General features: G+C 43.4%; 1 protein-coding gene across 1 annotated transcript in view; it reads left to right on the top strand.

Annotated features, from left to right (window-relative positions):
* Positions 1-17,521, top strand: part of C7H16orf89 (chromosome 7 C16orf89 homolog) — a 189,610-nt gene that overhangs the window by 134,917 nt on the left and 37,172 nt on the right. The window contains exon 5 of the mRNA XM_063932361.1: positions 776-914. Coding sequence (XP_063788431.1) covers positions 776-914 — 139 coding nt within the window. The remainder of the gene's footprint in view (positions 1-775; positions 915-17,521) is intronic.

The raw sequence follows: 17,521 nt of genomic DNA, 5'->3' as shown, positions 1-17,521 counted from the left end.
ACTATTCAACATCACTTAAGGGCCCGCTACACATGCGGGAGCGCTAGTTTCCGCTTGTTTTATGCAACAGTACCATTCATTGTTAGGCCTAATATTCAGTAAACTATGAAAAATAAAAAGTTGATGAAAACCCAGAAACAAAACATATGTTGTGTAGGAAGAGTCTTTAGCAATAACAGGTGATATAAAAAAATGGTGTAGTAACTTTACCCATAACCCATCACCCATCTGATCCAAATTGCAGTAATTTGTTTGTTTAAAATGATAACACTGTATTATTAAAATTGTTACTAACACTGTATATGAGACAAAGCAACGCTTGTTAACTATGGATACAGAATAAGTGCAATACTTAAGGAGAGAGAATTTTGGAGAGGGAGAATATTATCCTACAGGTGAACGTTTGCCACGAGTATCTCAGCGTGATACAGCGATTCAGCTAAATAGATCCAGGTTAGACGTTTGCTCTGTTATTCAGTCTACCCCCATCCTGCCCCCTCCCTGCTATACGTAGTGCCCCATCCTCTCCTGTCCTGGCTATCCTGTCTCCATTTCTATCAATGGGATTCGTTGGGGGGGAGCTCCCAATTTGCATGTTGGAGACTTGACAGCCATCCGTGATTATTAAGTAGATACTTTCCATTCATGAGATTTGAAAATATTTTGACACATTCCGGATAGTTTATCTCCTATATTAGTCACGTAGCCATCTAAAACTACATTTGTTTATGCATGTTAAAGAAATACATTTGTTTTTGTTTTTTCTATTTGCCAGAAAAGATGCAGAAATGATCTATTTATAAAAGAAGGCAATAACTACATGAATATATATTGTGCAAATATGATGAAAATCAACCATGAAATTGAACAAAATGGATATCCCTTTCATCAGCAAGATATTTTCATGGAAAATAGTAAGAGATGTTAAATGTCAAATTGTATCACTGAAATGCACCAAATTACTTTTCTAACCATCAAAATGCAAAATCTATTAGATTAGTAAGCAATTTTCTTTAGATATATATATTTTAATAGTAGATAATGCTAAATATTATCTGGCATATTTACTCATTTTATGTAATTATGTACCTCCTTTACTTGAGCAGATCTAAAGAGCTGTACATGTTTTATAAATGCTATTCACAGGAGGAAAGTCTGAACAGTAACGCTTCATTAGCTTTTTAATTATGCAGTTTGGTGTATAAATATATCCTGTCTTGTTTGATTAGCTGAGCTATAATAGTGAATATTCCATAGACTTCAACATATTAGTGCCTCCCAATACACATGTTGGGGTCATTCAGGTGTAGTTGCACCTGAGACCATCAGCGCAAAGTACCTGTAATGAGACCATCTGCGCAGGCCCCGTATTGCAAGCACACGAACAAGTCCTGCAGCATAGGATGCAGGCTGGTATCAGACTGCCATTGATTGACAGTCTGTTGCTGTTTCTGGGGCAGAGAGGGGGCGACAATGGGCTCCGTTTGGAAAAATGAAGGCATGCCGCCACTATTTAGGGTATGGGAAGAGGACAGAGGATAGAGATTTCCTCACCTCTGCGATGGGTGGCTTGCGCGTCATTATGGGTGCTGTAAGCTGCACAATGGTGGGTGCTTCGATCCGATGCTCGGACCACTAGTGCAGCAGGAGATGTCTGCTTGTAATAGATGCCTCCTACTGCGTTTACAGTATGTATATATATATATTTATATATATATATATATGGTAAGGATAAGTTGAATTCAGTAGGATTTGAAAAATCATGGACACATTAATAGATAAATATATGGTATTGGTTGCAGATTAGGAATAAGGTGAATAAAAGGAAGTGGGAAAATCAATCAAATAAAATAAATATATGTCAAAAATAAAAATAAGATAAATAGCCAGGTATATTGTACCAGCCTTGATAAGGCACACGCACAGACACAGCAATGTTTATGGCCCTTTTAAGAGGTTCTGAGTGTGGGTAGTGAAACAGTCCCCTGGAAGTCCTGCAGGAGATATAGAGAGATGGAACTAGCCCTACTTCTGTCCCCAAGGAGGATACCAGTTGTGAGCCACTGTGTTCCCTACTGCCTTCATCTCCATTCCTGCCGGATAGTTCTCCATGAGCGGTGGTGCAATTCCTAGAGGTTGGAGGTGGATCCCGGAACATGTGACATCACCAGGTATTGTACAGTGGCCTAAGGCAGACAAAAAGCTTCCTCCCCACTCAGCCAGAAGCACAGCAGTAAATTACTACACCTAAAAGCACCTAAAAGCCCGGACGGCTGCATGGGGATATGTCTGACAGCTGGGAGACTCAGGACCTTGCACAGCCGCTCTGATTGTGTAAATGCAATCGGAATAGCCCACCTGGTCCAGCCCACCACTTGTCTCTGTGCCCCCTCAATTCAGCACCCAGGGCATGTGCCCCTTAGCCCCCCTCTAATTGTGGCCCTGATCAGGGTGGAGAGTGAGTACTAATTACCTGGGACTGGGCTTGGTGGAGGGGCCTGACGAGGGCCCGGGCCAGCTGTTGTGGGAGACATATGTCCACCTTTGCAGCAGGCTGCATAGTATTATTGCTATTATTTTTCCAAAAGATACTTGGCCACGCCTCCCAGAAAACACCCTCTTCAGTTCCTAGGCCCCACAGCTGTCTCAATGACCCTGGTTATCATAATTTATAACATTACAGAAAGACCATCTTTTCTATAGAGCAGTCTTTTAAAGGCCTATGTACTGTACTCTTTTTTTACTGCAAACCTTTCACCGGAATGCCCAGTCTGAATTTGTGAACTACTAGTGGGGCACTTGTATTCTTGGTTCATTCATAAACTGAATCATTTTGCATAGCCTTATAGTAAGGCATTCTAGCTCTGAATGATACTTGTTGTATTCAGCAACAATATTGCTTTTTTCTTATCTCTTGCACATACTGATACTTTTTGAATACTCAGTATTTATTCTGTGTAATATCAGGAGTTTATTCATCTTCTTCTATGTACAACCTTTTGTTTTTGTTTTTTGCATATATATACAGATTATTTCCTAAGTATTTAACCCCTTGTATTATCAGCCCAAGACCCGTGGGTTATAATTTCTCTTTATATCATCCTTCTTAAATTCTCTACTAATTTTCTGGACTTTCACCAGCGATTCAGAGTTTCACAGCCCTGTCTAACGTTGGCAGCAGATCCACTTATTTTTCTCTTCTATCATCTCACTGCTATTACCTTTATCTTTTTTCTATGAATTCGTGAACTCTCATCAGTGACCCCAGAGCTACAAAGATCATTGGCTCACAACTCTACTATCACAACACACTGGAAACGCCCGAATCCATCCGATCTTGGAAGCTAATCAGTGTCGGGCTGAGCCAGTACTCGGGTGGGAGACTCATGAGGAAGACCCAGTTCAGTAGAGTATCTTCATGATCCCTGTGCTCAGTGTCCAACACTGACAGCAGATTCACCTTTTTAGTTTTACTCTCATTACTTATTTTTCATTATCTTTGGGCAGCTTACATTGTCATGCTTTGACTACTATATATGTTTAAGGTTATTGCACAGGCACGGAGGAAACCTATTGACTATTCTTGCAAATACATGCATAAACTTGTGATTGAGATCAATCTGTGAATTTATTGTATTCCTTATTTATAGGATAATCCTTTATTGAATTTAAATTGACCCCAGACAGCAGGCCTTTGTTAATTGATACCAATTATGGTTATTATTGTTGTTATTATCTTTGCATTGTTGTAAAAACCTCCAAACATACTGACATATTTTATCACGAAATTAATAAAATGTAATTCATTTTACATCTTCTTTATTACTCATCTTTTCTATCAATTTTTCTAAATTACTAAGAGTGCACCCACAAAAGAGTCTTCTTTCTCTCCCCTCGTGTTTGTATAAACTTGCAAGTAACCCCACATTTATAACATAATAGTAGTAGTATTATTAAAATATAAATAATTTCCTACAGTAAATGGTCTATCTACGGTATATCAACAACCTAATAAGGACCATTTCTGATATTCTCTCTGAAATACAGTATACTAGTAGGTAAATAACTCAGGTTGTACTGTATGCAAGGACAGCCCGTTTAGCTTTTAACCTTAATTCAGTTCATGGACATACTTTCCCCTGTGTTGTGTACAATAAAAGAGGGACTGTAATTGAAATAGCAACCCCATGCCAACAACTGTATATTGTATTGTGCGATGGTAGCTTCTGACTCCAAACAGTCTCGGGAGATGGGGTCACCTAGGGTACAATAATGTACAGAAGCATCTAGATGGCATGGTAATAGGGAAGTAAGTGAACAATCCCGATATACCAGAGTGTGAGAATTGTGTGAAGGGTAAGCAAACATGTTGCCCCTTTCCCAAGTCAGCATCCAGAGATAAACCACCATTGGAATTAAGGCATATGGACAACTGTATTATAGACTAATGGAAGTGGAATCAATGAGTGGGAATTATTCATGATGCTCATAGATGATGCTACAAGAATGACGCTTGTTTACTTCCTGAAAACAAAATTGAAGTTACAAGCAAGACTGTAGGGTACAAGAGTCTACAGGAGAATCAGACGGGCCTGCAGTTAAAAGTACTGAGATCTGATAATGGCAGAGAATATCAAAATAGAGAGCTGTCTACCTCAAAATGAATGTCATAGAGCATGAATGAGCAGTTTCCTACATACCATACCAAAACAGTGTGTGTTAGATGACATATAGAAGATTTGATGAAAGAACAGGGACTGTGTTTGATTATTCAGATCTGCACAAGAGATTCTGGGCAGAAATAGTTCAAACTGCTGTCTAGCTCAAGAATCGAGCATTAACAGTGGAAGTCAAAGACAAGGTACCATTGGCAGCATGGGCCATGAAAAGGCAAAGGAGGTCATTCCGACCTGATTGCACGCTAGCTATTTTTTGCAGCGCTGCAATCAGATAGTCGCCGCATATAGGGGAGTGTATTTTCGCTTTGCAATTGTGCGAACGATTGTGCAGCCAAGCGGAACAAAAAAGTTTTGTGCAGCTTCTGAGTAGGTCTGAACTTACTCAGCCGCTGTGATCACTTCAGCCTGTCCGGGCCCGGAATTGACGTCAGACACCCGCCCTGCAAACGCTTGGACACGCCTGCGTTTTTCCAGCCATTCCCTGAAAAAGGTCAGTTGACACCCATAAACGCCCTCTTCCTGTCAATCTACTTGCAATCGGTTGTGCGAATGGATTGTTCGTTAAATCCATCGCCCAGCACCGATCCACTTTGTACCCGTATGACGCACCTGGGCATTCGCGGTGCATACGCATGCGCAGTTTTGCCGAGTTTTGACCTGATCACAGTGCTGCAAAAAGTAGCTAGCGTGCGATCAGGTCAGAATGACCCCCTAAGTACTGTAGCAGTCATTTACATGTATCTGGGTGCAGAACGTATGTCTGTATTCCTAACGAAGGAAGGTGCAAGTTAGATCCAAAGTCCATCTCATGTATCATGCTAGGATACTGTCAACAAAGCAAAAGATACTTGTGATGCTGGATATGCCCGCACTGGAAGCATGTCAGAAACTGAAACCACAAATACAACTGATCAATCACAGAGAAGCTTTATAAACAACAATAAAGGAAAACTTCCTAGATGCTACTGAAGGAATTTGCAAACTTTGTCAACTGTGTACCTCAAACCCTCTAAGAAGCAAAGTCCAGCAGTGACAACAGTGGAGATCAGCAACAGATAAAGAGATTACTGCTTTGAACAGCAATTACATATTGACTATTGTGGGCAGGCCAAGTGACTGTAAAACAGAAAAGAACAAGTGGGTCTTCTGCAAGAAACTTAACACAGATGGAAGTCTTCCTCTCTGCAAAGCATAAATTGTGGCCAAGTGTTGCACTAAAAAATCCAACCTTGTCTACGGGGAGATCTTCTTGCCTTTGGCAAATTACAGTATGCTACACATGATCGTTACCATATCTACTATGTATGATTTGTTCCTTTACCAGCAGGACTTTGACTCAGCCTGCTTAAATGGTGAACTATTGGAAGAAATCTACAGGGAACCACTGGAGCATTACAATGCAGATACATTCCAGGTACAGAAATCATTGTATGGGATAAAACATAGAGGCTATTAAGTTAGGAAGTGTACTACTGGAGATGCAATTTATTCATTCAAAGACTTACCATTGTTTATACTACAAGTGGAAAGAGAAAGACTATTTATTGTACTTGTCTATGTGCGGCTTTCTGCACAGGAAAACCAATTGGCCGATGTTGGGTTGTTACAAAGTGACAAGTTCAAACTCAAACACATTGAACCAACACACCAATTGCTAAATCTGAGAATCATACAAAAGCTAGGTGCTGGGACTGTTACCATAGATCAACAAGACTATATCAAAGCTATGCCAAGTTGGAAGGACAGATGCTAAGGCAATCAGTACAACAATCAACAAAAGTGTGAACATTTCAAAAGCTAATGACTTTAATGTATGCCAGCATTTCCACACGACCAAAGAGAACTCATGCTGTCATCCGTGTGAGTCAATTTGTGATCAATCCAGGAAGAGAAAACTGGACAGCTGTCATATGTATTTTCAGATGCTTGAAAGGGACAAGTTCCTTAAAATTAAAGTATAAGAAAACAAACATTTTTGCAAGATACTGTACAAGCATTCTACTATGCCGATCAGAGAGCGGATGAACATGATAGACATTCCTACACTAGATACTGTACCTATTTGCTTTGACAGGCGGAATCATCAACTGGGCAAGTAGAAAGCACCCAACTATTGCCTTATCCCCTACTGAGGTAAAAAAAAATGTAGCCCCGCGCCTGGCCGCGCTGAGCGTGCCCATTTGCTGCAGATGTATCCATGATGTGCATGGTGCATTTGTATGGCTCTTACAGAAAAAGCAAAAGAAGCATTACGGCTGAAAAAGACAACAGTATGTGGGGTGTTAGAGGGAAGCGCTTAGCCTCCTCTGTCACTCTTCTGCTGCCCCTGGGCACTAAGACCCAGAGCGGACCCCTCCTGGGGGCACGACCTCTGACCTGCATTACTGTGCTTGTCCTCTCACTTACCTAAAACCATAATATGCCCTACAGTAGCGAACCATTTCATAGTATGCCAAATAGAACTGGAGGTGGTAGTTTCTATAGTACTGTACATGCACAACTGCATTTAGTATGTTCGCTCACTCATTGACACTGATGCCTGACATTAGGGTGTGCCTGAGCCAACCCTGGACCCTATGTGTGTATGCCTATGTTGATGTTTGATTTTGTCCTGAGATTAAAGAACCGGGTGTGTTGTAGCTATGTCACTTCATCTATTAAAAACTTTTATTTTTTATTTAATTTTCTTAAATTATAATTTATGTGAACCCTATATTTATGCTATATGACCTAATTGTGGAATACTTGTGCCTACACTCAGTGGCGCAACTCCCAAAAGCCATTGAAGCATTGGCCTCAGACACTGTAAATCCATCTACTCAGACACTGTAAATCCATCTATATCCACTGCCTGCATCATGTTGCAATAGCACATCTACTGTATAACCGCTGTTGATTACTGCAACAGCAGTTATAGATGGATCTGTGTTTTCCAGGCAGCCACTGTCACTTGATGACATGATGTTACATGCACCTTACCGATTAAACTAACACAATTTTCCTAATTTCGGCTCTGTATTCCACCACAATTGATTTGAAATGAAACAATAGAGAAGCAATTAAAGTGCAGACTTTATTTATTTATTAACAGTTTTTTATATAAGGGGTCATTCCGACCCAATCGCTCGCTGCAGTTTGTCGCAGCGCAGCAATCGAGTCGGAACTGCGCATGCGCCGACGCCGCAGTGCGCCGGCACATGGCAGCTTTCGTTACCTAGCGATCGCCTCTGAGACAGAGGCGGTCGCTAGGTGGGAGGAGGCTGAACGGTGGCGTTAAGCCGCAATTTAGGGGGAGCGGTCCGGCCAATGCAGGCATGGCTGGACCGTTGGGGGGGCGGGCCGCGGCGGCTGCATGACATCTCACGCAGCCGCTGCAGCAGGCTGGAGTGACGAGCAACTCCAGGCCAGCCACAGGAGCTGCGCTGTCCGGGAGTTACTCCTCAAATACAAAGGCATCGCCTCTGTGCAATGCTTTTGTATGTGTGCAGGGGGGCCAGCACTGACAAGCGGGGCGGACTAGCCCTGTGCTGGGCGTCCCCCCCGCATGTCTGAGTTAACGATCGTAACTGTGCTAAATTTAGCACAGCTACGATCAACTCGGAATGACCCCCATAGCGCAGCATATTCCGTTGCGCTTTACATTTAGAACAACAGTAATAGAAGAAAACTGGGCAAAAACAGACAGACATAGAGGTAGGGAGGACCTGCTCTCAAGTTTACAATCTATAGAGTTTGAGCCAAGGGGTTGAACAAAAATATTGTATGAAACGTTTAGGAATTGCAACACATTTTTATACACAGTTCCCTGCTTTCCAGGGCTCAAATGTAATTGACCAAATTAACATAATCATTTAATACTTTGTCAAGAATCTTTTGCAGGCAATGACTGCCTGAAGTCTGGAACCCATGGACATCATCAAATGCTGGCTTTCATCAATAGTTATGCTTTGCCAGGATTTTGCAGCAGGTGTCTTCAGTTGTTGTTTGTGGGTTTTTCTGCCTTTAGTATTGTTTTCAGTAAGTGAAATGAATGGAATGCTCAATCAGGTTGAGGTGCAGTGTGGTTTGGATCATTGTGCATCTGTGCTGTGTTTTGGATCTTTGCCATTGTGCATCTGTGCTAGCTGCTTTTATCTTCCTTCACATCATCGATAAACACTAGTAATCTAGTGCCATTTGAGGCCATGCAGGAACACACCATCACACTGCCTCCACCATGTTTTAGCAGACAGGGGGGGGGGGTGCTCTTTCCCCTCCTGGGTATCCCCTCAACACACTAAAATTTACCTAGCTGTAACCATACCTTAACCTGCTCCCGTTCAATGCCTCTCACACACAAGCAGACAAACAATGGCAGTTGCTCAGTCATTCCTGGGGATAATTATATATCAGGTGCTAGAAAGGGGGAGAGGTCACAAATAAACAGCAGACAGAGAGGGGGGGGGGTGCTCTTGCCTCCCATGGGTATCCCCTCAGCACACTAAAAATTACCTGTAACCATACCTGAACCTATCTGGTAATAGAAATTCAGAGAATTAGTCACACATGTTTGCAAACGCATGTTTAGCTGCTGAGCCACTTCACTTATTTTCCGATATCAGCAGTCCTAACACTACATATTAGCAGTGCCCACCTAGGGCCATGTAATTTGTCTACAGTAGGCCTCATGATAAAGGCCATTGCTAAAACACATCCAGACAGAGAGCTAACTTACCCTGGAGCCACCCCCAGGATCTCCCATTGGCACTACAACAAACGGCATGCCTTCCAAATACTGCTCCCATTCAATGCCACTCGCACACAAGCAGACAAACAATGGTAAATGCACGATCATTCCTGGAAATAATTATGTATCAGGTGCTAGAAAGGGAGAGGGGTCACAGACAAACAGACAGAGAGGGGGTGGGGGTTGCAAATCCCACCCCTACATTTCCCTTCAGCACACTAAAAATTACCTATAACCATACCTGAACCTATCTGGTAATATCCAGCACCTGATACATAATTATCTCCAGGAATGATCGAGCATTTACCATTGTTCGTCTGCTTGTGAGCGAGAGCCATTGAATGGGAGCAGTATTTGAAAGGCATGCTGTTCCATGTAGTGCCAATGGGAGATCCTGGGGGTGGCTCCTGGGTAAGTTAGCTCTCTGGATGTGTTTTAGTAATAGCCTTTATCATGAGGCCTACTGTGACAAATTACATGATCCTATGTGGGCACTGGTATTATGTAGTGTTAGGACTGCTGACATCGGAGAAGCCTTGAAGTGGTGCAGCAGCTTAAACATGTGTTTGCAAACATGTGTAAACTAATTCTCTGAATTTCTATTACCAGAAAGGTTCAGGTATGGTTACAGGTAATTTTTAGTGTGCTGAAGGGAAATGTAGGGGTGGGATTTGCAACCCCCCATCCTCTCTGTCTGTTTGTCTGTGACCCCTCCCCCTTTCCAGCACCTGATACATAATTATCTCCAGGAATGATCGAGCATTTACCATTGTTTGTCTGCTTGTGTGCGAGAGGCATTGAATGGGAGCAGTATTTGGAAGGCATGCTGTTCCTTGTAGTGCCAATGGGAGATCGTGGGGGTGGCTCCTGGGTAAGTTAGCTCTCTGTCTGGATGTGTTTTAGTAATAGCCTTTATCATGAGGCCTACTGTGACAAATTACATGGCCCTATGTGGGCACTACTATTATGTAGTGTTAGGACTGTTGACATCGGAGAAGCCTTGAAGTGGCGCAGCAGCTTAAACATGTGCTTGCATACACGTGTAAACTAATTCTCTGAATTTCTATTACCAGATAGGTTCAGGTATGGTTACAGGTAATTTTTAGTGTGCTGAAGGGAAATGTAGGGGTGGGATTTGCAACCCTTCCCCCTCTCTGTCTGTTTATGGATATAAAGTGGACAAAGATAAAGTACTAGCCAATCAGCTCTTGTCATTTTTCAAACACAGCCTGTGGCATGGCAGTTAGAATCCGATTGGCTGGTACTTTATCTCCGTCGACTATCTCCATCCAAGGCTTAGTAAATAGACCCCTTAATATACAGTATTTGTGCTACAGATTGGTGAGCTTTTGGGAGAACCCCCTACCAAACGGGTATGAGGAATTGTTGATACAATATCTAATGTGCTTTTATAATAACCACGGCTGTGAGAGATATTTATAACTGGATCCAGTATAAAGCTGCTTAACAAGTAATAACATTTGGATACTAATCATAGCATATTATGACACTAGGTGGTCCATGCTTTGTTGTACATAAAGGGGTCCCCTGCCAATCTAGGGGTGCTCTGCACCACTATTAAAAGCCAAATATATAATTTAAAAATATATATATATTGCTAAACCCTAGTGTACTATACTATTATTTTTCTGTGACACTGCTGGTCAGACCACAGTGTATAATCATACATGTATTGTGACACTGTAGGTGGCCCATTCTTTGTTGTACATAAAGGGGTCCTCTGTCAATCTAGGGGTGCTCTGCACCCATTATAGCTGAGTGTATTATTAGAAAATATATCTATTTTTTTTTTTGTAGGTGCTAAATCCCAGTGTACTGTACTAGTACTATACTTGGTGAAATTAAACCGCAGTGTTCAATTACTTATTCTGACTCATACACATATTGTGTGACACCGTGGGTGAAGGTGGTACCACAGTAATATATATATATTATTTCTAGAGATGAGCGGCTTCAGTTCCCTGAGAACCGAACACCCCTGAACTTCAATACCCGAGCCTGGATCCGAGTCAGGCTCGGGTTTTCCCGCCTGACTCGGGAACCAGAACAAGGCAAAACTTCATCATCCATCTGTCGGATTATCGCAGGGTCTGAGTTCCATATAAGGAGCCGCGCACCGTCGCCATTTTCACTCCGGCATTGGAGAGTGTAGCGAGAGGACGTGTCTCCTTCCTCAGTGTCCTGCATCAGTACAGTGGTAGTGTCTTGTGCTACATCAGTCGAGTCACAGCGGTGGTGTCCTCTGCTGCCATATGTCCAGTGCTGCTGTATAAGTCCAGTCCAGTGGTGCTGTGTTGTGCTGCATCAGTTCAGTGGTGGTGTATTGTACTGCATCAGTCCAGTCACAGTGATGGTGTCCTCTGCTGCCATATGTCCAGTGCTGCTGTATAAGTCCAGTCCATTGCAGTGGTGCTGTGTTGTCCTGCATCAGTACAGTGGTAGTGTCTTGTGCTGCATCAGTTTAGTCACAGTGATGGTGTCCTCTGCTGCCATATGTCCAGTGCTGCTGTATAAGTCCAGTCCATTGCAGTGGTGCTGTGTTGTCCTGCATCAGTCGGGTGGTGGTGTCCCTGTGCTGCTGTATATGTCCAGTGTTACTGCCGTAAATGTCCAGCGGTACTGCCGTATAAATCCAGTGATACTGCCGTATAATTCCAGTGGTACTGCCATTTAATTATAATTCCAGTGATACTGCCGGATATGTCCAGTGGTACTGCCATATAATTCCAGTGATACTGCCATATATGTCCAGTGGTACTGCCATATAATTCCAGTCATACTGACGTATATGTCCAGTGGTACTCTACTGGCGTATAAATCCAATGATACTGTGGTATACGTCCAGGGGTACTGGCGTATAAATCGAGTGATACTGCAGTATAATTCCAGTGGTACTGGCGTATAAATCCAGGGATACTGCCGTATAAATCCAATCCTGTGATACTGCCATTTAAATCCCGTGGTACTGCCATATAATTCCAGTGATACTGCCATATAATTCCAGTGATACTGCCATATAATTCCAGTGGTACCGGCGTATAAATCCAGTGATAATGCCGTATAAATCCAGTCCAGTGGTACTGCCGTATAATTCCAGTGGTACTGCCGTATAATTTCAGTGATTCTGCCATATAATTCCAGTGATACTTCCATATAAATCCAGTGATACTTCGATATAATTCCAGTGGTACTGGCGTATAAATCCAGTGATACTGCCATATAATTCCAGTGGTACCAGCGTATAAATCCAGTGATAATGCCTTATAAATCCAGTCCAGTGGTACTGCCGTATAATTCCAGTGGTATTGCCGTATAATTTCAGTGATACTGCCGTATAATTCCAGTGATACTTCCATATAATTCCAGTGATACTTCCATATAATTCCAGTGGTACTGGCGTATAAGTCCAGTGATACTGCCATATAAATCCAGTCCAGTGGTACTGCCGTATAACTCCAGTGGTACTGCCGTATCACACCAGTGATACTGCTGTATAATTCCAGTGATACTGCCATATAATTCCAGTGGTAATGGCGTATAAGTCCAGTGATACTGCCATATAAATCCAGTCCAGTGGTACTGCCGTATAATTCCAGTGGTACTGCTGTATAATTCCAGTGATACTGCCGTATAATTCCAGTGGTACTGCCGTATAATTCCTGTGGTACTGGCGTATAAATCCAGTGATACTGCCGTATAAATCCAGTCCAGTTATACTGCCATATAAGTCCAGTGATACTGCCGTATAAGTCCAGTCCAGTGGTGCTGCCATATAAGTTCAGTGGTGCTGTCCTGTGCTGTATATTATTTACTCCAAATAAAAGGGTTATCAATATTTAATCCAAATAATTTTCACAGGGTTTGCCCTGTGTGGTGTAGAGGTACGCTCTCCTGTACCGCATATTGTTATATAACTCCAGAAAACTAATGCAGAACAAAAATTTGTAGGATAAAATAGGAAAGAACCACTTCCTCCTAGTGCTGAAGCTGTGCCACTAGTCATGACATAGATGATGAAATTCAATCAACGTCGTCTGCCAAGGCCGATGCCTAATGTGATAGTAGAGAGCATGTAGAATACAAAAAGCCAAAGTTCAGTAAAAAGACCCCAAAAAATAAATGTAAATGGTCTGAGGAGAAACGTAAACTTGCCAATATGCCATTTACAACACGGAGTGGCAAGTAACGGCTAAGGCCCTGGCCTATGTTCATGACTAGTAGTTCAGCTTCACAAGACGATGGATGCCCTCATCCTCCCACTAGAAAAATGATGAGTTAAGCTGGCAAAAGCATAGCAAAGAATTGTGCGTTCTAAGATGGTATCACAAATCCCCAAGTAGAGTCCAAGTGTGTCAGCGGTTGTGATACCTGAGCTTCCCAACACTGGATGGGAAGAGGTAGCTCCTTCCACCATTTGCATGCCCTCTGCAAATGCTGGAAGTAGCACCCACAGTCCAGTTTCTGATATTCAAATTGAAGATGTCACTGTTAAAGTACACCAAGATGAGGATATGGGTGTTGCTGGTGCTGGGAGGAAGTTGATGATGAGGATTCTGATGGTGATGTGGTTTGTATAAATCAGGCATCGTGGGAGACACCTGTTGTCCGTGGGATGAATAAGCCCATTGTGATGCCTGGGCAAAATACCAAAAAAGCCACCTCTTCTGTGTGGAAATATTTCTCCACAAATCCGGACAACAGGTGTCAAGATGGGTGTTGCCTCTGTCAGTAGGTAGGGATAAGGATGTTAACCACCTAGGAACATCTTCCCTTATACATCACCTGCTGCGCATTCATCAGAAGTCCATGTCAAGTTGTGAAACTTTGGGTAAGAGTGTAAGCAGTCCACTGACACCTAAATCCTTTCTTCCTCTTGTACCCAAACTCCTGCAAGCCACACCAACTCCCTCAACGTCAACTTCCTCCTCAGTCAGGAACATCAGTAGTCCTGCAGGCCATGTCACTGGCAAGACTGAGGAGTCCTCTCCTAACTGGGATTCTTCCGGAGGATCCATGAGTGGTACGCCTACTGCTGCTGTTGTTGCTGCTGGGAGTCGATCATCAGTCGAAGACCACTTGTACTAATTCAACTAAGCAACTGACTGTCCAACAGTCCTTTGTGAGGAAGATGAAATATGACAGCAGTCATCCTTTTGCAAAGTGGATAACTGAGGCCTTGACAGCTATGATGGTGTTAGACGTGCATCCGGTATCCGCCATTAGTTCAGTGGGACTTAGAGAATTGCTTGAGGTAGTGTGTCCCCGGTACCAAATCCCCTCTAGGTTCCACTTCACTAGGCAGGCGTTACCAAGAATGTACAGAGACGTCAGAAAAAGTGTCCTCAGTGTCCTAAAAAATGCAGTTGTACCCACTGTCCACTTAACCACAGACATGTGAACAAGTGGAACAGGGCAGACTAAGGACTATATGACTGTGACAGCCCACTGGGTAGATGTATGGCCTCCCGAAGCAACAACAGCAGCGGCACCAGTAGCAGCATCTCGCAAATGCCAACTCGTTCCTAGGCAGGCTACACTATGTATCACCGCTTTCCGTAAGAGGCACACCGCTGACAACCTTTACGGAAACTGAGGGACATCATTGCACAATGGCTTACCCCAATTAGACTCTCCTGGGGATTTGTGGTATCGGACAACGCCACCAATATTGTGCATACATTACATCTGGGCAAATTCCAGCATGTCCCATGTTTTGCACATACAATTAATTTGGTGGTGCAGAATTTTTTGAAAAAATGACAGGGGCATGTAGGAGATGCTGTCGGTGGCCCAAAAAATTGTGAGACACTTTCGACATTCAGCCACTGGGTGCCGAAGACTGGAGCGCCAGCAAACACTCCTAAACCTGAAGCAAGAGGTGGTAACAAGGTGGAATTCAACACTATATATGCTTCAGAGGATGGAGGAGCAGCAAAAGGCCATTCAAGCCTAAACATCCACCTACGATATAGGCAAAGGAGGGGGAATGCACCTGACTCAAGCACAGTGGAGAATGATTTCCGTGTTGTGCAAGGTTCTCCAACCCTTCGAACTTGCCACACGTGAAGTCAGTTCAGACACTGCCAGCTTGAGTCAGGTCATACCCCTCATCAGGCTTTTGCGGAAGCAGCTGGAGAAATTGAAGGAGGAGCTAAGACGGAGCGTTTCCGCTAAGTATGTGGGACTTGTGGATGGAGCCCTTCATTCGCTTTGCCAGGATTCAAGGGTGGTCAATCTGTTGAAATCAGAGCACTAATTTTTGCCCACCGTGCTCGATCCTAGGTTTAAAGCCTATATTGTATCTCTCTTTCCGACAGACACAAGTCTGCAGAGGTTCAAAGACCTGCTGGTGAGAAAATTGTCAACTCAAGCGGAACGTGACCTGTCAACAGCTCCTCCTTCATTTTCTCCCACAACTGGGGCTGCGAGGAAAAGGTTAAGATTTCCTAGCCCACCCACTGGCGGTGATGCAGGGCAGTCAGGACCGAGTGCTAACATCTGGTCCATACTGAAGGAGCTGCCAACAGTTACTGACATTTCTACTGTCACTGCATATGATTCTGTCACCATTGAAAGAATGGTGAAGGATTATATGAGTGACAGCATCCAAGTAGGCATGTCAGACAGTCTGTACATATACTGGCAGGAAAAAGAGGAAATTTGGATGCCTTTGCACAAACTGGCTTTATTTTACCTAAGTTCCCCCCCCCCCCCCCCCCCCTCCAGTGTGTACTCCAAAAGAGTGTTTAGTGCAGCCGTTAACCTTGTCAGCAATCGGCATAGGAGGTTACTTCCACAGAATTTGGAGAAGATGATGTTTATCAAAATGAATTATAAATTCCTCCGGGAAGACCTTTACCAGCAATTGCCTCCAGAAAGTATACAGGGACCTGTGATGGTGGATTCCAGTGGGGACGAATTAATACTTTGTGAGGAGGAGGATCTACACACTGAAAGGGGTGATGAATCGGAGGATGAGGATGATCTTGCCTCTGCAGAGCCAGTTTGTGCAAGGAGAGATTACATAGTTACATAGTCAGTGATGTTGAAAAGAGGCAAACTGCCCATCAGGTTCAACCTATATTCTGTGTTAATCTATTCATATTATTATGTGCCTGCTGAAGTAATGGCTTAGTACCAAATGAAAACAATGATTCTCACCACTCCCAGATAATGTAATGTCCATATGTTAACTGCTATAGCCTTGGATACATTTACCAGTTAGGAATTTGTCCAATCCGCTTTTAAATACATTTACAGAGTCTACCATTATTACCCTCTCCGGCAGAGAGTTCCAAATCTTTATTGCCCTTACCGTGAAGAGCCATTTCCTATGTTGTGTACAAAATTTCCTCTCCTCTAACCTAAGGCAGTGCCCCATGCGTCCTATATAGAGTTCTTTTAATAAACAAATCCGCTGCTAGCTCCTTGTAATTACCCTTTACATATTTGAAGATATTAATAATGTCTCCTCTTAGACGCCTCTTTTGTAGTGTATACATATTTAACCTAGCAAGCCTTTCCTCGTACTCCAGAGACTATAACCCTTTTATCAGTTTAGTAGCTCTTCTTTGAACTCTTTCTAGTTCCCCGATATCTTTTTTATAATACGGTGCCCAGAACTGAACACAATATTCCAGGTGCGGACGTACCAATGATTTGTACAGTGGCAGGATTACATCCTCGTCCCTTGTCTCTATGGGGGTCATTCCAAGATGATTGTAGCTGGGCTAAATTTAGCACAGCTATGAAAATTCACACTGACATGCGGGGGGACGCCCAGCACAGGGCTATCCCGCACCGCATGTCAGTGCCCTCCCCCCCCACAGAAGTGCAAAGGCATCACAATTCGGCGATGCCTTTGCACTTCAAGAGTAGCTCCCGATCAGCGCAGCTTTAGCGTGCTGGCCTGGATCTACTCATCGCTCCCCAGCCCGCAGTGGCTGCGTGTGATGTCACGCAGCTGCTGCGGCCCGCCCCCTGTTCGGTCCGGCCACGCCTGTGTTAGCCGGACCTCGCCCACGAAACGGCGGCCAAACGCCATAGTTCCGCCCCCCCACCCAGCGACCACCTCTGCTTGTCAATCAGGCAGAGG

This window comes from Pseudophryne corroboree, chromosome 7, assembly GCF_028390025.1.
Source record: "Pseudophryne corroboree isolate aPseCor3 chromosome 7, aPseCor3.hap2, whole genome shotgun sequence".
Lineage (NCBI taxonomy): Eukaryota > Metazoa > Chordata > Amphibia > Anura > Myobatrachidae > Pseudophryne > Pseudophryne corroboree.
Note: the sequence above shows the minus strand (reverse complement) of the source record. Positions and strands in the feature narration are given on the sequence as shown.